The sequence below is a fragment of the Canis aureus genome, chromosome 18, assembly GCF_053574225.1.
Source record: "Canis aureus isolate CA01 chromosome 18, VMU_Caureus_v.1.0, whole genome shotgun sequence".
NCBI classification, from domain to species: Eukaryota; Metazoa; Chordata; class Mammalia; order Carnivora; family Canidae; genus Canis; species Canis aureus.
This window is the reverse complement of record NC_135628.1, coordinates 47,506,963-47,529,102: the sequence shown is the minus strand read 5'-3', so window position 1 is coordinate 47,529,102 and position 22,140 is coordinate 47,506,963. Positions and strand designations below refer to the sequence as shown.

Below are 22,140 nucleotides of genomic sequence, written 5' to 3'. Positions count from 1 at the left end.
GTGGAAAAAGCTAACCTCAAAAGGTTATATACTGTATGTGTGCTTAATAATAACATCTTCAAGTAGAAAATTACTGAAATGGAGAACACTTAGTAGTTTCCAGAGGTTGGGTGGAATGAGGACAAAAGGGAGAGGGGTATATTGTAGCAGGGCAAGATGAGGGATCTGAGTGGTAAGGGAAACATTCCGTATCCTGACTGGTGATGGGTACATGAGTCTACACATGCAATAACACTGCAAAGAACTATATATGCAAATGACTACAAGTAAAACTGGAGGTGTGAATAAGATCAGTAATCAGATCAAGTTCAGTAAATCTGATCAAGGTCAGTATCCTGGTGGTGATATTGTACTACCATTTGGCAAGATGGCACCAGGAAACTAGGTGAAGGGGACATACAATCTCTGTTCTTTACAGCTGCATGTGAAAGTTTAACTATCTCAAAATAAAATAGTTAAAAACACAAGTACCATAATGGATAAATTAAATGTGACTGCGATCTGAATGCTGCCCACAACCACCAGTTTGCAACCAGAGATAAATGGTGCTTACAATTAATACCACCTCATTGGCCTCTCACTACATTTATAAGCTCTAAACATGATGCCTGATATTCTCATTTGGCAATAGGGAAAACTTGGTTTCATGCAGTTCAGTTTTTTCTTCAAGGTCCTGGTGCCACTACATAGACAAGTCTTCTTATAAGATTTTGTTGGTATATAACTTTGGAAATTGTTTTTGAGGATGAAATTAGTTTGTAGTTGATTGCTATTTCATCCTAATAAATTACAGTTAACTTACATGGGGTAAGGTCTCGATGAAAGGATGTATGTTGGCTGCTTTGGCTGCATTCACAATTTCATCCTGTGAGACAGCCCGACTATTGTCTCCATAGGCAATATTCTCAGCAATGCTGCAGTCAAACAGGACAGGCTCCTGGGACACAATTCCAAGGTGGGCTCTGAGCCACTGGATGTTAAGTTTCTTTGCTTCTTGACCATCTAAGAGCTGAAAACCAAAGTCCACAAACTGTAAGAAGTTCTTAAAAAAAAAAAACAACTAAATCCTAAATGAACAGATTAACCATTTGGAACATTGTGACATGTGGGTATCATTGGTTTGGGAAATACCAAGCTTCACAACCTCTAAGCAATTATTACAGTGTTGGAGGCCAACAAAATGATTTTTATGGTGATTAGACCATCCTTTATCTCACTGGCAAGACAGTAGCACATTTGGCCCTGTCTTTCCACAATCCTCTTTGTCTTTATCTACCCTTCTTCTCCTGCCTCTAAAACATTTGCAATTAGGTATCCTACTCATATCTACAGTGCCCAGAATGACTCCAACCTTTCAACTTGACTTTATTCCCCTCCTCTAGGCAGACCAGAATAAAAATGCTGATTGTTAGCATGACCCCAGATTCTCAAAGTTGGTTACTTTTTGTCCTTCCTCTATCACTATCCCCTCTACCACCCCTTTCCCCAAGAAGTATTAGCTTTAAACTTCTCCCATTTCTCTTTGACAGCACTGAGGAAAAGAGTTCAATGGAAAGTGAACAAGCTCAAAGGACAGCATCTTTGAAAGCATAGTTTTATTGATGGTAGTTTTGATTATTTTTGTTGTTGTTGTTTAAGCAGGAGGCATGTTTCTTCTAGAGGAGTCTTGTGATATATCAACTGAGAATTCAGCTTCCTTCTGGGTGAAGGAATAGAAACAAGTTCAATTACTCTCTCTCAAAGAAAGAAATTCTACCATAGTATTAGCACAGAGTGCTGACAAGCTGGTTTGCCTATAATAATACCTATAGAGTAGTTTCAATAGTGGAAGCAGAAGATTTCCCAAAAAGAGCTAATTACACAAGGATTAACATTTTGGTGACCATCTCAATGGGGATGGACTCCTAGGGCTTGGTCAGTGGGTGCCTAGGGCAAGGCAATGGGAGATGCAGGCATTATCAGTAAGAGCCAAGTGTTCACTCATGGAAGAAAGCCAGGAGCTAGATACCTGAAAATCACTAATGAAAGCTAAGTATAAAAGGGCCAGAGACGAGGGTAAAGTCAAAGAGCCTTGAGTTCAGGGTTCAAGAAATGAGGCTAGGCAGAAGGAGCAGGGAGGGATTAAGAAGGTATTAGCCTGTCCCGGGTGTCTGCCTAGAATTCTGGCCAGAATTCGTGGCTTACCTTTACAAACCGGGAAGTGGATATTTACTTAGGAGGATCAGGATGGCTCTAAAGGCCTACAGCAGGGTGGAGGTTAGCTTCATATTCAGTATTTTCTGAACTATACTCTAGATGTTCTATACTACTGTCCCCATGTATTTGCCTGAGTATGGGTACCAGTTTGGGTTTTTTAGAATGTGGTCATTGCATCAAACAGGATTATAGGCCTTAATTTTTCCAATGTTTTTCTAGTATAAGAATAATAGTTTATGGGGCACATCTGGGTGGCTCAGTCACTTAAGCATCTGCCTTCACCTCAGGTCATGATCCCAGGACCCTGGGATTGTGTACCTACTGAGCAGGGAGCCTGCTTCTCCCTCTCTCACTCCCACTTTCCCTGCTTGTGCTTGCTTGCTCTCTCTCTCTCTCTCTCTCTCTCTGTCAAATAAATAAATAAAATCTTAAAAAATACTGGTTTAGTAGCCACTTTAAATAAAGCCTTAAATAAGGTACTAACTTAAGCAAGTGTGCTTACCACTGTTCCAGCGACTGGGTCATAGAAGCGCTCTAGGAGCTGGACCACTGTGCTCTTCCCACAGCCACTGCTGCCGACCAGGGCCAGCGTCTGGCCCTTCTTCACCTTAAGACTCAGCCCCTGGAGCACGGGCACTTTTGGCCGCGTGGGATAGTTGAACATGACTTCATTAAATGTCACATTTCCTTCAAATTTATCCTAAAAAAAAAAAAAGTTAATGTTGCTATTATAATTGGTCTGATAATTATTGGAATAAGAAGTATTTCACAGAAGCTTTACCAAAGATGGTAAGAGAGGAACAGAAAATTCCTAGTCAGTCTAAGTGTTGGCACCAGTTAATACTGAAAGCAAGCTTTGTTATATAAAATGAAGATAGGAGATGGGGGTAAAAGTTAGATTAGACAGAGTCACATCACAAAGAGTTGTTACCAGAAAGGAGAGATCACTACCAACACCAAGGAAATACAAATGATTTTAAAAACATATTATGAGCAGCTATATGCCAATAAATTAGGCAATCTAGAAGAAATGGACACATTTCTGGAAAACCACAAACTACCAAAACTGGAACAGGAAGAAATAGAAAACCTGAACAGGCCAATAACCAGGGAGGAAATTGAAGCAGTCATCAAAAACCTCCCAAGACACAAAAGTCCAGGGCCAGATGGCTTCCCAGGGGAATTCTATCAAACGTTTAAAGAAGAAACCATACCTATTCTACTAAAGCTGTTCGGAAAGATAGAAAGAGATGGAGTACTTCCAAATTCGTTCTATGAGGCCAGCATCACCTTAATTCCAAAATCAGACAAAGACCCCACCAAAAAGGAAAATTATAGACCCATATCTATATGGGATGCAAAAATTCTCAACAAGATACTAGCCAATAGGATACAACAATACATTAAGAAGATTATTCACCATGACCAAGTAGGATTTATCCCCGGGATGCAAGGCTGGTTCAACACTCGTAGAACAAACAATGTGATTCATCATATCAGCAAGAGAAAAAACAAGAACCATATGATCCTCTCAATAGATGCAGAGAAAGCATTTGACAAAATACAGCATCCATTCCTGATCAAAACTCTTCAGAGTGTAGGGATAGGGGGGACTTTCCTCGATATCTTAAAAGCCATCTACGAAAAGCCCACAGCAAATATCATTCTCAATGGGGAAGCACTGAGAGCCTTTCTCCTAAGATCAGGAACAACACACTCTCTCCACTGCTATTCAACATAGTACTAGAAGTCCTAGCCTCAGCAATCAGACAACAAAAAGAAATAAAAGGCATTCAAATTGGCAAAGAAGTCAAACTCTCCCTCCTCGCAGATGACATGATACTGTACATAGAAAAACCAAACAACTCCACCCCAAGATTGCTAGAACTCATACAGCAATTCGGCAGTGTGGCAGGATACAAAATCAATGCCGAGAAGTCAGTGGCATTTCTATACACTAACAATGAGACTGAAGAAAGAGAAATTAAGGAGTCAATCCCATTTACAATTGCACCCAAAAGGATAAGATACCTACCTAGGAATAAACCTAACCAAAGAGGTAAAGGATCTATACCCTAAAAACTACAGAACACTTGTGAAAGAAATTGAGGAAGACACAAAGAGATGGAAAAATATTCCATGCTCATGGATTGGAAGAATTAATATTGTGAAAATGTCAATGTTACCCAGGGCAATTTACACATTTAACACAATCCCTATCAAAATACCATGGACTTTCTTCAGAGAGTTGGAATAAATTATTTTAAGATTTGTGTGGAATCAGAAAAGACCCCGAATAGCCAGGGGAATATTAAAAAAGAAAACCATAGCTGGGGGCATCACAATGCCAGATTTCAGGTTTTACTACAAAGATGTGGTCATCAAGACAGTGTGATACTGGCACAAAAACAGACACATAGATCAATAGAACAGAATAGAGAATCCAGAAGTGGACCCTCAACCGCATGGTCAACTAATATTCGACAAAGGAGGAAAGACTATCCACTGGAAAAAAGTCTCTTCAATAAATGATGCTGGGAAAATTGGACATCCACATGCAGAAGAATGAAACTAGACCACTCTCTTGCACCATACACAAAGATAAACTCAAAATGGATGAAAGATCTAAATGTGAGACAAGATTCCATCAAAATCCTAGAGAACACAGGCAACACCCTTTTTGAACTCGGCCACGGTAACTTCTTGCAAGATACATCCACGAAGGCAAAAGAAACAAAAGCAAAAATGAACTATTGGGACTTCATCAAGATAAGAAGCTTTTGCACAGCAAAGGATACAGTCAACAAAACTAAAAGACAACCTACAGAATGGGAGAAGATATTTGCAAATGACGTATCAGATAAAGGGCTAGTTTCCAAGATCTATAAAGAACTTATTAAACTCAACACCAAAGAAACAAACAATCCAATCATGAAATGGGCAAAAGACATGAAGAGAAATCTCACAGAGGAAGACATAGACATGGCCAACATGCACATAAGAAAATGCTCCGCATCACTTGCCATCAGGGAAATACAAATCCAAACCACAATGAGATCCCACCTCACACCAGTGAGAATGGGGAAAATTAACAAGGCAGGAAACCACAAATGTTGGAGAGGATGCGGAGAAAAGGGAACCCTCTTGCACTGTTGGAGGGAATGTGAACTGGTGCAGCCACTCTGGAAAACTGTGTGGAGGTTCCTCAAAGAGTTAAAAATAGACCTGCCCTACGACCCAGCAATTGCACTGTTGGGGATTTACCCCAAAGATACAGATGCAATGAAACGCCGGGACACCTGCACCCCGATGTTTATAGCAGCAATGGCCACAATAGCCAAACTGTGGAGGAGCCCCGGTGTCCATTGAAAGATGAATGGATAAAGAAGATGTGGTTTATGTATACAATGGAATACTACTCAGCTATTAGAAATGACAAATACCCACCATTTGCTTCAACGTGGATGGAACTGGAGGGTATTATGCTGAGTGAAGTAAGTCAATCGGAGAAGGACAAGCATTATATTGTCTCATTCATTTGGGGAATATAAAAAATAGTGAAACGGAATAAAGGGGAAAGGAGAAAAAATGAGTGGGAAATATCAGAAAGGGAGACAGGACATGAGAGACTCCTAACTCTGGAAAACGAACTAGGGGGAGTGGAAGGGGAGGTGGGTGATGGGTGGCGGTGACTGGGTGACGGGCACTGAGGTGGGCACTTGATGGGATGAGCACTGGGTGTTATTCTATATGTTGGCAAATTGAACCAATAAAAAATAAATTTATAAAAAAACAAAAACAAAACAAACAAAAAAACAGAGTTGTTACCTAAATTCCATATCCAGTTCATTTAGAAAAATATTTAGCTTTCCCAAATGATGGTTCTGAAGCTAGAGCCAAGCCAGTGGCCAAAGGCTCAAAAGCTGGGGAATCTGGCACAGTGCCTACCTGAGGTCTCAGTGGGCAGCCCTTTCTCCAACTCTGGCTGCCTCCTTATCTCATTCGCGGGCACAGTAATTTCCTCAGCATACAAAATCCATGGTAAAGCCCCCCAAAACTGTCTAACTCCTGATTACCTATACTGCTGCTCATGCATTAATATGGGCAGCAGCCTGTGTCATTAAAACAAAACAAAACACAAAACTTACTTGGGTCTAGATTTAACTTTGAAGGTGGTATAGGCTTATTAGTCTTAATGTGATTAAAGTAAGTCTTCTCAGCAGTTGTAACTCCGGCACTACAAAATGTGATTAAAGCCAGGATGCAACTTGCATTTACCTCCAGAGTTACATCTGCATACCTTCATGCAGAAATAATGAACATTTCTCACGGAAATTACTCAGTTCTAGTATATCTGGATTTTTTTTTAAGTTTATTATGACTTTTGTTTGATAAGAAGGTTAAAAAAAAAAAAAAACTGGAGTAAGCTCTATGCCCAATAATGCAGGGCTTGAATTCATGACCCCAAGATCAAGAGTCACATGCTCCACTAACTAAGCCAGCCACTCACCCTTTTCTTTACTTTTGATGTGCTCAACTTCAGAATCCTCAAAAACCCCTGTGAAATTTTAGAAAGTTAAGAATGGTGGCCAAGGGGCACCTGGGTGGCTCAGTGGTTGAGCATCTGCCTTTGGCTCAGGGTCTTAGGATGGAGTCCTGCATCAGGCTCCCCACAGGGAGCCTGCTTCTCCCTCTGCCTATGTCTCTACCTCTCTAGGTCTCTCATGAATAAATAACTAAAAAAAAAAAAAATAAAAATAATTGTTGGCCAAATAGTAGCCCTGTAAATACCACAGAGTAAGCTAAATAAAGGTCAGTGTCGTCATTACAAATTTTTCCTGTGGTATAATCTAGCAGATGGCAAACCTTTAGGAAACATTAAGCAAGCATTCACCAGACAGCAGAGAACTCACAGGCCTCAGGCCTTCTTCACTGTAGCTGTCAATCAGAGGTTGTCTTTCAAGCAGCATGAACAAGTGGGCGGCAGACAGCTTGGCTTTAGCATAGTCTGGCGCAAAGGAACTGGCATGTCCGAGAGCCACTGCACCAAACACGATTGCTGAAAACACCCTGGACAAAAGTAGGGGAATTAAAAACTTAGCTTCTATAATTAGCTCTCTGATGTTTCAAAGTCCAAAGACATAGTGCTTACCAGTGTCAATGTTCTTTTTTCCCTCCACCCCCTGCCGAAACTACTACACACATTTCCATGAACTTCCCACTAACAAAGGAAATCTAGAGGACAGGCCAGAGCTAATGTAACTTCCCACAGTTCTCTTTCAGGAAGTGGCTTGTAACTGAATCTGACTTGTGACCTCAAGTAATTTTAGTCATGAGTTCTATCCTTTTTGGACTCTGGAGAACTGAAGCACACAGTGCCGGAGGGATTTCATCACCATTGGACAAGGAGTGAGGTTTCCTATTCATTCGCTGGCCCTCACTTCCAGTTCACTTCTATGCGCCTACACAAACAGTATTAATCACTGCAGTTAAAGAAATTTTATGAGGGAAAATAAGCCTTTCTTAGAACTAGTTCTTCTCTTATTATTAAGGTAATTGTTGGCAGTACCTGGAGAAAACAATTGTCCTAAGCTAAAGTTCTATTGTCCAATGATATGCTCTTTGAAGAACGGAAATAAATTATAACATTTTTTAGGAAGGGCTTCAGATTCTGGGATCTACATCTCCGCAAACCTATTCACTTCTGATACCCAAGCTCCCCTAGGACAAGAGGAGGGACAAGAGGAGGAGGACAAGAGTAATACTGGAGAACTTAACTTTTTCATTTCCAAACTTCTAAATCTGAGGTATTAAAATGTGTTCTAAATACATGGGAGAAGGAATGGTAGGTATAGTAAGGCTCTCCCTTTAAATACTTGTTAAGGTTGGCTACCAAAAATTAAATTTTAAAATACTGATGAACAACCCACATGTGACTGCCTTAGTTTTCTCATCTAGCCTATAATCTAGTGTTAGCATAAAAGATTAAAATGTCTTGCAATTATCCAGAATTTAATTTTTTGATGGTAGAAACAAAACAAAAAAGCAGGGCCAATTTCCTCAGTGATGCTCTCCTAGACCTAACTGCCAGAGCTGGATATTGCCACTTATCTCTCTAAAACCACTTTCTGTTCTCTGCTCACCTCTATCTGACACCATCCCACTCCCTGCCTGGGAGGCTGACCTTCATGGACTGCATCAAAAGGCTTTTCTTGTCCCCTGGCTTCTGATGGGGTTTGTCAATGAAAGGTGCCAGCAGGGGAAGGGAGGGCAGGAGGAGCATGAGGTGAGGGCATTTGTTTCCTTGGCTTCTTTCTTGTTAGACTGTGTGATTGGCCTCCCTCCACCAAGGACCACAGAAGCCCCCTATGCTGGGTTCTGAACATCCTTCCCTCCTCTTGCACTTTAGGCAGAAGATCTGAGTGGTTCCTAGCTGGTAACTGCTGGGTAGTTAGTTAACAGCCTTCTTGGGTACCGCTTCCCTTAACACTTCTCACACCTCTGTACACAAACAAGCCCTTTAGGAACCCTCTTAGTTACTCCATCTGAAGGGGCATTTGTTTCCTGCTGGGATCCTGAATGATACCAAGATTGTACATACTTTTTTCATAGTTACTTTAATTTTGGATGAAAATACTTTGTCTTGACCCTGTTCAAAAAAAAAAAAAAGGCTGTTCACTACTACTTTAAGAATCATCCCACCAGAGCAGAAATAGGCCAAGTGATTTTCAAAAGAATGGCTTCCCTTTGGCAAGACAAGAGCACAACCTAATTGAATGTATTTAGCATATTTTGAAAAGACAAATGCATCAATTAGGAAGACTACTGGCTAGCCTTGGAAACCAAGAAAAAAGGAGAGGCTACAAGGCAAAACGTTGGCAGGGTCATTCCAGGCCTGGGCAGGGGAACAAGCCTTTGCCAGATTTTAGTGAAGCATTCCCAACCCTATATCAATGCCATCGTTTGGTTGCAGATAAACAGCAAGCTATTTAACCCTCTTGTTTGAGTCCATGGTAACCAGCAATTTTCCCCTTATGATTTATTTCTGCCTACATTGTGCAACCAGAAGGTTTGCTATCCTGGAGCTCTATTACTACAGTTCCGGTTTATGATCATTTTTATGAGCTTGGTCAATTTTAGCCCACTTGGATGATTCAGCTGTGTTTGGAGTATTATGAAGATCAGATTTCTGTGGCAGATTCAACTCTCTGACTTTATTTTAGAACAAGTGAGTTTTTTCCGCCCTACTCCCAAATTTTGCATAGACCTACTAAAACCATATAGAATAATCTTATATTTTTAAAGTTACTTACAGAATAACATCTCTAAAGCGCATATGTCCATTCACAATGAGATAGGCACCAAATCGAAAACAACCGGCATAGGAAAAATACATAAATGCTTGTGAAATACTAAAAGTAATTCCATAGATGTGTGCCTTCCGCACAGAATTCCTGAAAAGCAAATTAGTATATTCATAATCATCTCTTTGGCCTCTCTCAGCACAGCTTCTAGTGTAGTTGACTGGGTTTATATTCTGCCCCTAGTTCTGTTAGAGAAGTTGTCACATACTCAACCTACGTATTAATTTTCTAATTTGTATAATAATGGGGATAACCAATAGGATACAGAATTCTTTTTAGAACTAAAGAAACAATATAAATGTCTAGAACAGTACTGCATATTATTGGTTAAATTGATAGTTGTTGGTATTACTACATGTTTATATGAATCAACTTCTATGATATAAATGTGTCTGTTGAATCAAAAACATGGAGGATGTCAAAGTTAGGAGGATGTCAAAGAATTGTCTGAATGGGATTTCTTGAGTATTATCTTGTCTTCTGTGACTAGTCACAGTCTTATGTCACAATTCATGTTTCAGATTCGCAAAAGCAGGGTCACTGAGGTTTATACAGACACACATCAGAAGATCTGCCCTGGGCTAGATCCCACCATTTCCAATACAATTTGTTTTACACCATTTCTAATTAGACCACATGTTACCCTTTATTAGTATAGCTACTTAGTATTCTAAATCCTCTAAAAGAACATTTATTTACTCCCAGGTTAGAAGGAAGGCATTTGGAAAGACTGGCAAATTTCAAACAACTACTGATTTGGATATTTTCATTTGCTGTGAGCGTGGTCGTACACTACTTAAAATTAATTTGCAATGCTCTTCAATCATTAAATTATTATCAAATTAAAAATTGGCTCTTCCTTAATTCCCTTGAAGTTCAAACTGACCATAAGTTTTAGGTAATGGAACATATATATCTACATGTCAAACATCAAATGGAGAGAAAAGAATGCAATTTCATGAAGTATAATTAAGGAGATAGAATAAAATGCAATTTTTAATTTTCCCTTTTCAAATTTGTAAGTATTCAAGCTACTGTTCTAGTCTACAAAGCTATATTCTAAGCTGTGTTCAATTTTCTTAGTGTTAAAAAAAATATTCATTTATAAAAACTTGCTTGGAAGCAAGTGACACACCGAGCTGCTGGAAGTTTCTTAAATTGCTCAAATATGAACCAGTGAAAGAGACTATGTGTATGTTCCAAGAGTAGATTGGATCTGGTCCTCATCCAGAGAACAAATGGAATACTCTAACTAAATAGTAAGTCTCATCCTTAGTTCAGTCTACACAATTCCAAGAAAATCAGAGTTCGAAGAATTCCCTGAAGTACTTCTCCTCCATCAACCAGATAGGTTGTTTACACTGTCTGCCCTGAGGAGCATACACTGGTGCAGTCCTCTGCACCTTCAGGTCTTGGAGACCCTCTGTTGTTTTCACAAGAGATGTAACAATCCAATCCTACAGCCTAATCGCATCAAATAGCTACTTGTTTTCAGTGAGATATTGAAAACATGTCATCCTTACAGTCACAGAATTTTTCTTTGAGCAGAATTTTTATTTTCTTTTAGGAACAATTATTAAGCCTCAGGAAAGCACTAGGGTCTTAATAACAATAGTTTAGTTCATTACCTGTAAGCTCCGTATAACTTTTCAACATACATCGATTCAAATTTTCTTTCCCGGGCTAAGGACACAACTGTCCTAATATTTTCTATTGCTTCTGTTGCGATCTGTAACATAGAACAGATCTTGATTAGAAATAGGGCTTTTACTTCTGGATAACGAAAATTAGAAACCATAGGGCTCTATCAGAAGAATCCTGAAGATTATATTGACAGGTTTTTAATCCCTTCAGTTTGAAAGCAAAGGCATAACTTGTTCTTCAAGATGAGCTCTATGACAGAGTTGCCCATCTTAAAAGCACATCTGGTTGTACCAGATATGGTGGGCATGTCTTCATATGCCTGGGGAGACTGAGAAGCTTAGAGCAGGCATGGTGGTCTAGACACCAGAAACCTGATTTTATCCCAGCCCTGCAACCAGTTACTAGACTGGCTTCAGTCACAGCCTTTTGTGGCTTTGCTTTTTTCACAGGGTCGGGTCCCAAGAGAGCATCAAGCTAGGTGATTTCTGTGGACCCACTGGAGGTACCAGGCATTTCCTCTTTGCACAAATCCCTCCTTAGAGGGGCCGGTCAGTCACAACCAGAACAAAGATCCCAACTGTCAACATGACCCTGCCTTAAGTCCCCACTTAACCCAGCAATAGACACTGGACTATCAGTGGCCTGGACTTGGAGGTCACTACATGAACTGGGAGGTTGTGTAGATTCCGAGGGGAAGGTCTCCATTTGGGGAGCCACACTGGGTATGTGGAGGCAGCTAGTCTGAATGCTCAGCAGGTGAGGAACAGAACACAGGTGTAGAGAGACTCCAACCCAACAGAGTCCGTGGCTCTTAGAGAGCCTGTGGCTTTACAGCAATATAATCCATGTGTATTCCCTGAACTTCAGTGCATCCTTGCCTCAAATTCCTTTTTGCCCAAACCAGCCAGAGCAGTTTTCTGACTCTTCCAGCCAAACCACCTTGACTAATGTTAGTGGTCACTTAGCTGTTCAGCTTAAAGACTAGTTCTACAGCTGACTTACCTCAACCATGAACACAAAGAGCATCAGGTTTTAGTTTTACGTTTTTGTTTTATCAGCTTTAAGACTTTTACCTCAGTTCTCAGCTTCTGTAACCAGATGAAGGCAAGAGATCTGATACCTTAGGCTGTATAAACTTATATCTTTAATTACAAATGAAAATTCTAACAGCAACAATAGCCAGAACAGAGAATATTTAGTGAGCTTTTACTATGTGCCAAGTATTACTTTGTTTAACTGTCAAGCACCCACTTAGCCTTACACAACCCTGTGAGGTAAACACTATCCTGTTTTCACAGATTAAGGAACTGAGACACAGAGAAGTTAAATGACTTCCCTCAAGTTCTAGAGATAAGTAGGCAAGGATTCTCTATCAGGCTATCAAGTCCATGTTCTTAAACCATTATGCCTTCTTGCTTCCCCCGCTTTGTGATTTACACAGGGAGAAGCTGGTTGTTAATGAACTCACACTCAACTCATGATTTTCTGGTCATGGATTAATTGCTCCGAGGCCTATCCTGGTTTAGCAGCGCTGTCGTCTCAGTCATTATGCAAGGCGTGAATCAGGAGGGTTAAATGCAGCCTATCCCTACCTCCTTACCAGCCAAGAAGTCAACATCCTCACTGTCAAGCCCTTTATTAAACATAAAACTGCGAACATATCTCAAATCCTGATGCACTTTAACCATGGTTTATCTGCAACCAGGTTAGTAAGAGCTTTCCTTTTGAAAAGAAAAAAAAAAAAAAACCCAAAGAGCAGTGATGGGGTGGAAGGTATTCCAAGTCCTTCTTTCTAATCCTCATTCTGTGTTACATCAGGAGTTGACAGTAAACAAAATTGAATTATGATTGCTAACAATTAACATCAAAAATTTTAAATCTTTCACACTATTTTTTAAAAAAACTCATCAGGTTAAAGCGGCTATTAAAAATAATTTTGGTCACTCTGAGTTATACATGGATTCCCAGAATGAGAATATTAGCTGGAAGGAACTCAGGACATTATCTAGTACAATTTTCCATTTCATTCAAGTGTGAAGTGAAGACCAGAGAAGTTGAGGATCTTCTGTATCATACACCATGATGAGCTAGACCAAGACTAATAATCCAAGAGGCTAGGTTTCATTTGCTATAAACTCATTTCAACTGCCCTGTTCCTGCCAAAATTCTGATGCCTTTTAGTGTTGTCATTTTAATAGAGTCAAGACTATTATCTTAACTGGATTCACAATGTTTTCTTTCATGTAACTGGTCTAAGAAAACTTGATCTTCGTTCTATCTACTGACAAGTTTCCCTTCTGAAATGTGGAAGAACCAGGGTTGGGGGAGAGAAGAAATAAAAGCTACAGTGTTTTCTCAGCATTTAGTTGTGCCAAACAGAAGACCAGGAAATGGTGCCCTCATGTACACGCAGCCATCGGCCATGAGGATCTTCAAGCACTGTGAACACCCAGGGCTTCAGGAGTCCCAGAACCACAAAGTGGCCTGCAGATCTCTGGCTCCCGGGCAGAAGGCAGGGTGCACACCAGAAGCAAGCATTCTGAGGCACACCATGGGGTGACACCAACATTGCACTGAACTGTGGCCCATGTGGGTGGGCAGACAAGGGGAAATGGTTTCACTGGACATAACTGGTTTAGTGCAAACACGCTTGGACGGAATTTTCATTTCACTCCTAACATGACACACATCTGGAGCAAGTCACAAAACCTCGGAATGCTCTCTTCCATGTGAGGTGGCCACACTACCTGCCCCACCTCACACAACCACGATGAAGGCTGCTTGCCAGAACGTGTGCAAGGGCCCTGTCAAGTGCAGTGCTGCAGAAACTTTATCACGGTTTATATTGTCGGCTTCACCTCCTGATGTGTCAGTTAAGGATAACATACAAGTAAGTAAAAATATTCCTGGCTGTAATCTACATTTAAATATTTAAATGCAGGTGCATGCAAGTAAAAAGTTTCTATGTAGATTTAGGCACATCTCAATACATACCACAGACTACAGAGTAAAGAGCTTTGAAATTAGACCAGGACTTAAACCCTAGCCACACCTTTATCTAGGTTTTCAAGTTCCTCATTTATAAAATGGGGTAACATTAGAACCTGTCTCATGGGATTACCGTGAGAGTGGCAGGTGTCGGTGCATATACTTCACACGATAATGGGCATACACAGTAGGGCCCAAGTAAATGTTTGCTCAATTGCCAGGATAGTTACAACCACAAATCGCAGCATTTACTGCCATCTGGTGGCTACCCACCTTAGCTGTAGAAGTCACAGCCTAAGTACCAGCAATTAAACAATGTACTTATACTCTCGGCCCTAAGGACGACTTCTGTAAAATAGGCGTGTATTGGTCTCAACAGTGACATTGGGTTATTAAGGGGAAGGTTAAATGGACTTCAGATATTCAGAAATTATAAAAAACCACACCTGAAGTGCTTTTTGAGAGGCTAAGAGCCTTACATTAATTATTCCCCTGTTATAGACATTGTTATCGCAGTAAATATTCTATGCAGTGTTGACAGTTATCGGTTGTAGCGAGCATATTAACCTATCAAAGCATGCATTTTGGAATAAATCAAGTAAAACGCATGTCTAAAAACAATATGTATACTCATTGAAGCCTTCTTTGACCCACCTTTCCAGCAGTTTCCAGTTCTTTTTTATCTCTCTTGGCATTTCCAGCCAACATTTTCATTTCAACAATTCCTGATACAGCAATGACTGGCACAACCACTAACAGCAGAAGGGTCAGCTGCCAACCGTAGATAAATGATATGATAATACCAGTTCCGAGGTTAGCTGTGTTCTGGGCAATTAAAGCCAACCTCATCCCAGTGGCCTGCAAGAGCAAAAGCAAAGAGGGAGCCATGTTTTAAGTTGTAAATCCATAAGCTGCAGTCTCAGGCTTCTTGGCCAGAATGAGGAGAGGGTTCTGGGTCCGGCTTACATTTGCCCCCTTTCATAGCAATCAACCCAAGATACCTGTGCCTCACTCGTGAGGCTCTGCAGGTTTTTCTGTGCTTGGCCCTTCAATTCTCATTCAGCTCACAAAAGCAGGTCCTCAGCTGCTCTGCTTTGGGAAGAGGATGCACATCCTCTTGCACTCACAGGTACTTTTGCACAAAGGCAACATTTAAAGAGAAAACTCACCCTAGTACACTCTGGTCATTTTAAGAACCCTTTGCTGCAAATGGATAGAGAAAAATTCACACACTCCAAGAGGTCATCTGCTTAAAGTGTATCCATCCTAAGAAACCAACCCCCACAAAGCATAGATTCAGATCCGTTACTGTTTATATGGCTCAGAAAAGGAGGACTGGTGTCCTGGACACTGCAGGTGACTCTCCTACCACTGCTTCTGCTTCTGGGTTGTGTGGAAGCAGGAAGCTTCAAAGTAACAGCCCTCAGTTCCAAGGGTGGGGACCTCAACCAAGGAGAGCATGGCTGTCTCCAAAGACAGGAATCTGCTGCAGGTTGGGCAGATGACCCAAATTAGCCTAAATTAGATTTAAGGGAAGGTGGTTGTTTGGTGGTTGAGGTACAGGTGGGTGCTCTCTCACTGGACCATTCTATTTGCTGCCCGCAGCCATCCTGGGGCCATGAGGGAAGGAGCAGTAGGAAGAAGCCACCTCAGAGGCACAGAGGGGGCACTTGTGAATCAATCAACCCTGAAGTCAAACCTTCCTTTTTATTGTTTAGGTCAGTGTGAGTTTTCTTTCATTTCCCCCTGAAAGCAACTTAACTGATGTAGCTACGCCATATATTAATTCAAAACCACATTAAAGGAGTACCTTGGTGTATCAACTGGTTAAAGCATCCAACTCTTGATTTAGGCTCAGGTCATGATCGCAGTGTTGTGGGATCAAGCCCGAGCCCCTCAGAGGGAAGGCTCAGAGCTTTACGGAGAGTCTGCTTGTCCCTCTCCCTCTGCTCCTTTCCCCTCCAAACCTTCCCCCTCCCCTTTCTGTCTCTCAAATGGGTAAATAAAATCTTCAAAGAAAACCCCCACATTAAATAGTAGAATGAAGTCTACATACTCCTTGGACCTGGGAGGCATCAGTTGCAAGTCTTGTAGAAAGCGCACCAGTACTGTTTTTATGATCATCAAACCAGCTCATGTCCTGTGGCACAAAACACACCTTCAAATTAGTTCAAAATTAAAATGAGAAAAAAAATGTAGATGAAACCCCCAACGTTTGACTGCTGGAAATACCCACCCCTAACTTGGCCCTGGAGTTAAGGGAGAGGTGACACACAGCACAGAAACCCGGTCCCTGCCATGAGCATGCACCCTTGAGGTCCAGGCTGCTCTGCTGTGGTAGGGATAGCATGACTGATCTGGGAGCTAGGGGTAGGGTAAGGCTTCTTTAGATTGCAGCTGTGCTCCTTGCCAGCTGGACCTGAGTAGTGGGCACAGGTGAGCATTCCATCACCCAATCCTTACAACATGCACTACAGACACCACTTCTCTGACGGGTTGATGCCCATCATAAAGGGGCTGGAGTTGTGCTCGACACAACTCTCAAATTCTAGGCATGAGAAAATCAGCCCTGGTTCCTCACCATGTTTGGTTTTGTTGTTGTTGTTTTTAAAACAAGAATTGAGGGCAGCCCTGGTGGCGCAGCGGTTTAGCACCGCCTGCAGCCCAGGGCGTGATCCTGGAGACCCGGGATCGAGTCCCACGTCAGGCTCTCTGTGTGGAGCCTGCTTCTCCCTCTGCCTGTGTCTCTGCCTCACTCTCTCTCTCTCTCTCTCTCTCTCTCTGTCTCTATGAATAAATAAAATAAAATCTTAAAAAAAAATTGAAAAGGTGTATATTAAAAATTATCTTAATGCTCATCCATAGCATCTGCTAGCTTCACATGAAATAATTCTCCCTACACAGTAACACTTAAAAGGTACTGGAAAAAACCTTGTAGGGATCCCTGGGTGGCACGGCAGTTTGGCGCCTGCCTTTGGCCCAGGGCCTGATCTGGAGACCCGGGATCGAGTCCCACATCGGGCTCCCGGTGCATGGAGCCTGCTTCTCCCTCTGCCTGTGTCTCTGCCTCTCTCTCTCTCTGTGTGTGACTATCATAAATAAATAAAAATTTAAAAAAAGAAAAAAGCTTGTAAACTCAGACCTGCTCAAAACAGGATACCTTCCATGGGCTCTTTTGTGAACAGGAATATAACAACTCCTGTCAAGTGCATGGATGATATTCTGGCCCTCTTGTAGGCCTCCTCTATAAACACAGAGAATTGAAATCTGCACATAATCCCACATGTCCAGCACTAGACTGGACTTCTCAAGAGGGCATATCATTCATTTTATAGCCCAGCTACCAGCACACTGGCACATAGTTGGTAATGACTGAGTGCATTAACAAGTGAGTTAACAGAAAAACAGCTCAAATAAGAAAACACCAAAACTCAGTTACCAACATTTGGGAAGCTGTTTAGTTAACGTAGTTAATCATGGATATTACCAACCAGCTTTCCCTTTGTTTAAAGGTGGCCCGAAGACCTGGAGTCTCAAATGCCTTCCTAGGGCCTGCATAGAAACCAGAGAAGAGCTACAGGTCCATGAAATGACAGGATCCACGTGAATAGATAGTTGCAAAATAAGCCCAAAAAGCTACCTAAATGAAACCCATGAAATGTCCCATGAAATCCCTGAGAAGTCTGGATGTTCCAAGACCAGGACAATTTGCAGGGCCCTGATCAGTCCCTGCATGAACACATGGACAGGGCAGATGGGTAGAGATACAAACTATAGTACACCAGAACAACAGAAAGAGGCTTTGAATGAAAGAAATCTGAACAGAGGGTGCACACACCTACCTGTCTTAGCATTGCTCTGAAAGCCAATGATCGAAGCCTTGTGGTGAGGATCTCGCCAGCTTTCCCAAAAGTGAAGCCCTGGTTGAGAGAGGGAAAAAAAAAAAAAAAAAAAAAAAAAAAGATTGTCCCTTTTGATCATCAGTATTCTGACCCAAGTAGGTATATTCACATTGATTTTTACATTATTTATATATTAATCCACTATTCAGAGAGCAAAACTCTATGACCCAAGCCTAATTCAAAGTCCCAACTTCAAATTCAAGTACTACCAAATCATTAGCATGCAAAAGAATCCTAACACCAAAAACCTTACAAATGTCCAGTTCTGGCTTCTGGAACATTCTAAATATATTTTCTAAACTTTCAAGGACAACATCTTAGTAAGAACACTATCATATATAATTACAACTTTCAGTGTGTTTCTGATACTTTCAACAGTTGAAAACAGAAGTAACAAAACTCTGTGCAGGAAGACGTTTTGGCTCTTGTAGTGCAGAGTGCAGTGTAGAGGAAAGGAGGATGTGTACAGAATCAAGTTTCTTTTTTTTTTTTTTCTTTTTTTTTTTCAGAATCAAGTTTCAAATGAGTTTGCTGGTTGACTGTCACAGCTCCACCTACTCTCAGATTGGGGAACAATTAGGCTATTCTTTCTTCCCAAGCATCCCTGCCAGAAAAACTTCTCTCTTTCTGAATTACACCATGGAACAACTGAAGAGCAGCCCGGATGTCCACAGCTGGGCCTGCTTCTGGGGGTCTGGGGATGGATGAGAGCCTCCTGGCACACACAGTGGGGATGTAGGTGTATAGAGTGTGTTGTGGGGAGGATGCATTAGGAGTCTTGATTAAGCCAGGAGGATTGGTGATCGGTGTCTGCGGACGAGTCAGCCCCAGTGTCTGAGACTGGACTGCTACTCTGGTCTCCTCCTTCAGCCGGCAGGCACTCAAGGCCGGTGTGGGCACCGCAGTTCTGTGCATCATCCCCATTCTCACAGCCTCCAAAAACACATTTATAAAACCAGCTCTACTCCCTAACACACCAGGGCCTGTGGCTGGATGGGTCACTGAGTTGCTACTAGTAATTCTAAACAAAAAGCTTGGCTTGCTTTTACCAACGGTTCCACAATGACAAAAGACAAGTGTGCTGCATGTGACTAGGAAACCTCATTGTATTGACTTAATGGTCTATGTTAGGCCCAGTGGTCTTAATGGTCTCTGCTACAAAGACAAAAGATATTTAATAAGAGTCTAGGTAGAAGGGTACAGACAGAGCAAGTCTGAAGAGTTTCTTCTGGCCAGGTCTACAATACCTAAATGCAATATTATGCATGTTCTTTCACAGAATTCCTCCATTAAGGAGGAAAAGATCAGAGAAGTTACCTGATACTGTATAAAGAGTAACAATAGAAGAGAGAATCCTGTTGGACTTTTTTCCCCAGGTTATAAGTTTAACTGGTACTTATGTTTTCCTACGGATTCAAGTCCCTTTTTTCCTCTGTAATGAATGTTTGCCATGGGCAAACCTGGAACGTAACATAATTTAGTGTACAAGGAAGTCACAATTATTTCCACTAAGGACACTGCTCTCTGAAACAGCCTCACAGACTGCATTTGCAATTCATTTCAATCTAAGATTTGGAAGCTCCATTAGGTTTTGATAAACTAATAATGTGTATTAATAGATAATGAAAATCTAGCTAATAGATAATATATATTCTCTAATAGAATGTGGACTCGAGAAAATGAAATCATAGGAACCTACCTGAAGGAAGAAAGTAAAAAAGGAAATAATTCCCAGACCTAAAAAAAGCAATGAAAACATGTTGCATTTCTGCTGCTTCACTTCATCGTCGCCTGGTCCAAAAACCTAGAAAAGAACATTTATTTTTTTTATTTTTATTTTTTAAATATTTTATTAATTTATTCATGAGAGACACAGAGAGAGAGAGAGAGAGAGAGAGATGCAGAGGCACAGGTAGAGGGAGAAGCAGGCCCCATGCAGGGAGCCTGATGTGGGACTTGATCCCGGGTCTCCAGGATCACCTCATCTTAATCCTGGGCCAAAGGCAGATGCTCAACCACTAAGCCACCCAAGGATCCTGAAAAGAACATTTAAAATGCCTACTTGGAGGGATCCCTGGGTGGCTCAGCGGTTTAGCACCTGCCTTTGGCCCAGGGTGCAATCCTGGAGTGCATCGGGCTCCCAGCATGGAGCCTGCTTCTCCCTCCTCCCATGTCTCTGCCTCTCTGCCTCTCTCTCTCTCTCTCTCATAAATAAATAAATAAATAAATAAATAAATAAATAAATAAATAAATCTTTAAAAAAATAACATAAAAATAAAATGCCTACTTGGATTACATGATCCTCTTTACTTTTCCCATAATGGCTTGACCATCACACCTTGAAAAACCAGGCTCTCACCATGTGGGAGATTTTGTATTGTAAAATATATATGCAACAAAAAATTTACCATTGTAGCCACTGTTAAGTATGCAATGCAGTGGCATGAAGTTCATTCAAGGTGTTGCACAACCTTCACCACTACCGGTGTCCAGAACTTTTTCTTCATGTCAAACTGAAACTCTGTACCTGATGAACAGTAACTCTGCCCATCCCCCCTTCCCAGCCCTCTGGGAATCCCTATTCTTTTTCCTGTCTTTATGAACTTAAGTAATATGTGATTATTAACATGGGTTGCAGCATTGCATGTGGAATGGGTGTGGTTGCTCCCTTGACCCAGCACTTGCTGCTCCCTCTGCCCCAGCTTCTTCCCACCAGGCCCTAGCCCTGCACCCTGTCCCTCCACAGAGCTCTGCTCTGCTCCCTACCAACCAACCTCAAACAGCACCTCCAGCTCCAGCTCTCCTGCTACCCTTGTCAGGTCCTGCCTTTCAAACACTTGCCATCCCTTGACGCATTATGTATTTGGGGTTTTTTGTGTGTGTTCTCTGTGTGTGCCAGTAGAAAATAAACTGTTCTGAGGGCAAGGCTGGGTTTATCTTGGTCCTATCTCCAGTGCCTAGAGCAGCATCTGGCACATAGGTAGAGGCCTCAAAATATAAATATAATCCACACAACTCTTGAATTGCAAGAGATACAGGAACTGCTTTGTTTTATCATTTTAAAACATTTGGAGAGTACTTTCTAATTTATCCCTTTTTTTGGCTTCTGCTCTTAATTGTAGACCAACATCCAATGTCCCAAGTACCATAAATTCGTAACATGATGGAGAGTAATTCATCTTAACAAGAAAGTCTTGGGACACCTGAGTGGCTCAGTGGTTGAGCATCTGCCTTTGGCTCAGGTTGTGATCCCATGATCCTGAGGTCCTGAGATCTAGTCCCACATTGGGCTCCCTGTATGGAGCCTGCTTCTCCCTCTGCCTGTGTCTCTGCCTCTCTCTGTGTGTCTCTCATGAAAAAATGAATAAAATCTAAAACAAAACAAAACAAAAAACCAAGGAAGTCTCTCCCACAATGTTAGAGGCTAAGATTACACCATATAAATGGTGGGTTTTACAGAGCCTTAGCTGTTTCTGATGACTTCCTATAAATATCCCCCACTGCACTTAACAACTGGAGAGTAAGAGTTTTCTAGGTTTCAGACTCCCCAGGCCTTGGAAGGACTGCTAAAACAATGATATACTTGCTATTGCTTTTTGAATACTCACTTCAAAGCAGACACTCTTAAAAGCTCCAGTTCATCGTTTTCTATGTAATCTCTTTCCATCCTCAGCCATCCTGTGAGGTGCATTTATTTTAAGGATGAAGGAGTGAGGTACAAGGAGGGACAGCATCCAGCCAAGGTTGCACAGCTGGGAAGTGGCGGGCTGGCTTTTGCCTGGTGCCTGGGCTCTCTGAGGCTGTGATGCTGTGACATGAGCCTGTCCCTTCCTTTACCCCACCCCACCCTACTGTGAGCCTCTATCTCCTCTCCATGAGTGTGAAGGGGGTCATTGCCTCACAGTGACCAATTTCACCAGTTTCACCCCAGTGAAGAGACCTGATTAAATGCCTCCATCAGTGATTTTTTTAACATATAATATCCTTAATATCATAACTTGGAATGGGTTGAAAGACTTCTTTTCCTTTTGCCTCATAGCCTTCCT

General features: G+C 41.5%; 1 protein-coding gene across 11 annotated transcripts in view; it reads right to left on the bottom strand.

The window, feature by feature from the left end:
• Window positions 1–22,140, bottom strand: part of ABCB4 (ATP binding cassette subfamily B member 4) — a 72,142-nt gene that overhangs the window by 5,207 nt on the left and 44,795 nt on the right. For all 11 annotated transcript variants that reach the window (XM_077857124.1, XM_077857127.1, XM_077857122.1 and 8 more), the window contains 9 exons: window positions 19,794–19,898; window positions 18,035–18,112; window positions 16,249–16,332; window positions 14,847–15,050; window positions 11,189–11,289; window positions 9,510–9,650; window positions 7,110–7,266; window positions 2,699–2,896; window positions 803–1,009 (listed from right to left, as the gene is read on the bottom strand). In XM_077857124.1, the coding sequence (XP_077713250.1) occupies window positions 803–1,009; window positions 2,699–2,896; window positions 7,110–7,266; window positions 9,510–9,650; window positions 11,189–11,289; window positions 14,847–15,050; window positions 16,249–16,332; window positions 18,035–18,112; window positions 19,794–19,898 (1,275 nt within the window). The remainder of the gene's footprint in view (window positions 1–802; window positions 1,010–2,698; window positions 2,897–7,109; window positions 7,267–9,509; window positions 9,651–11,188; window positions 11,290–14,846; window positions 15,051–16,248; window positions 16,333–18,034; window positions 18,113–19,793; window positions 19,899–22,140) is intronic.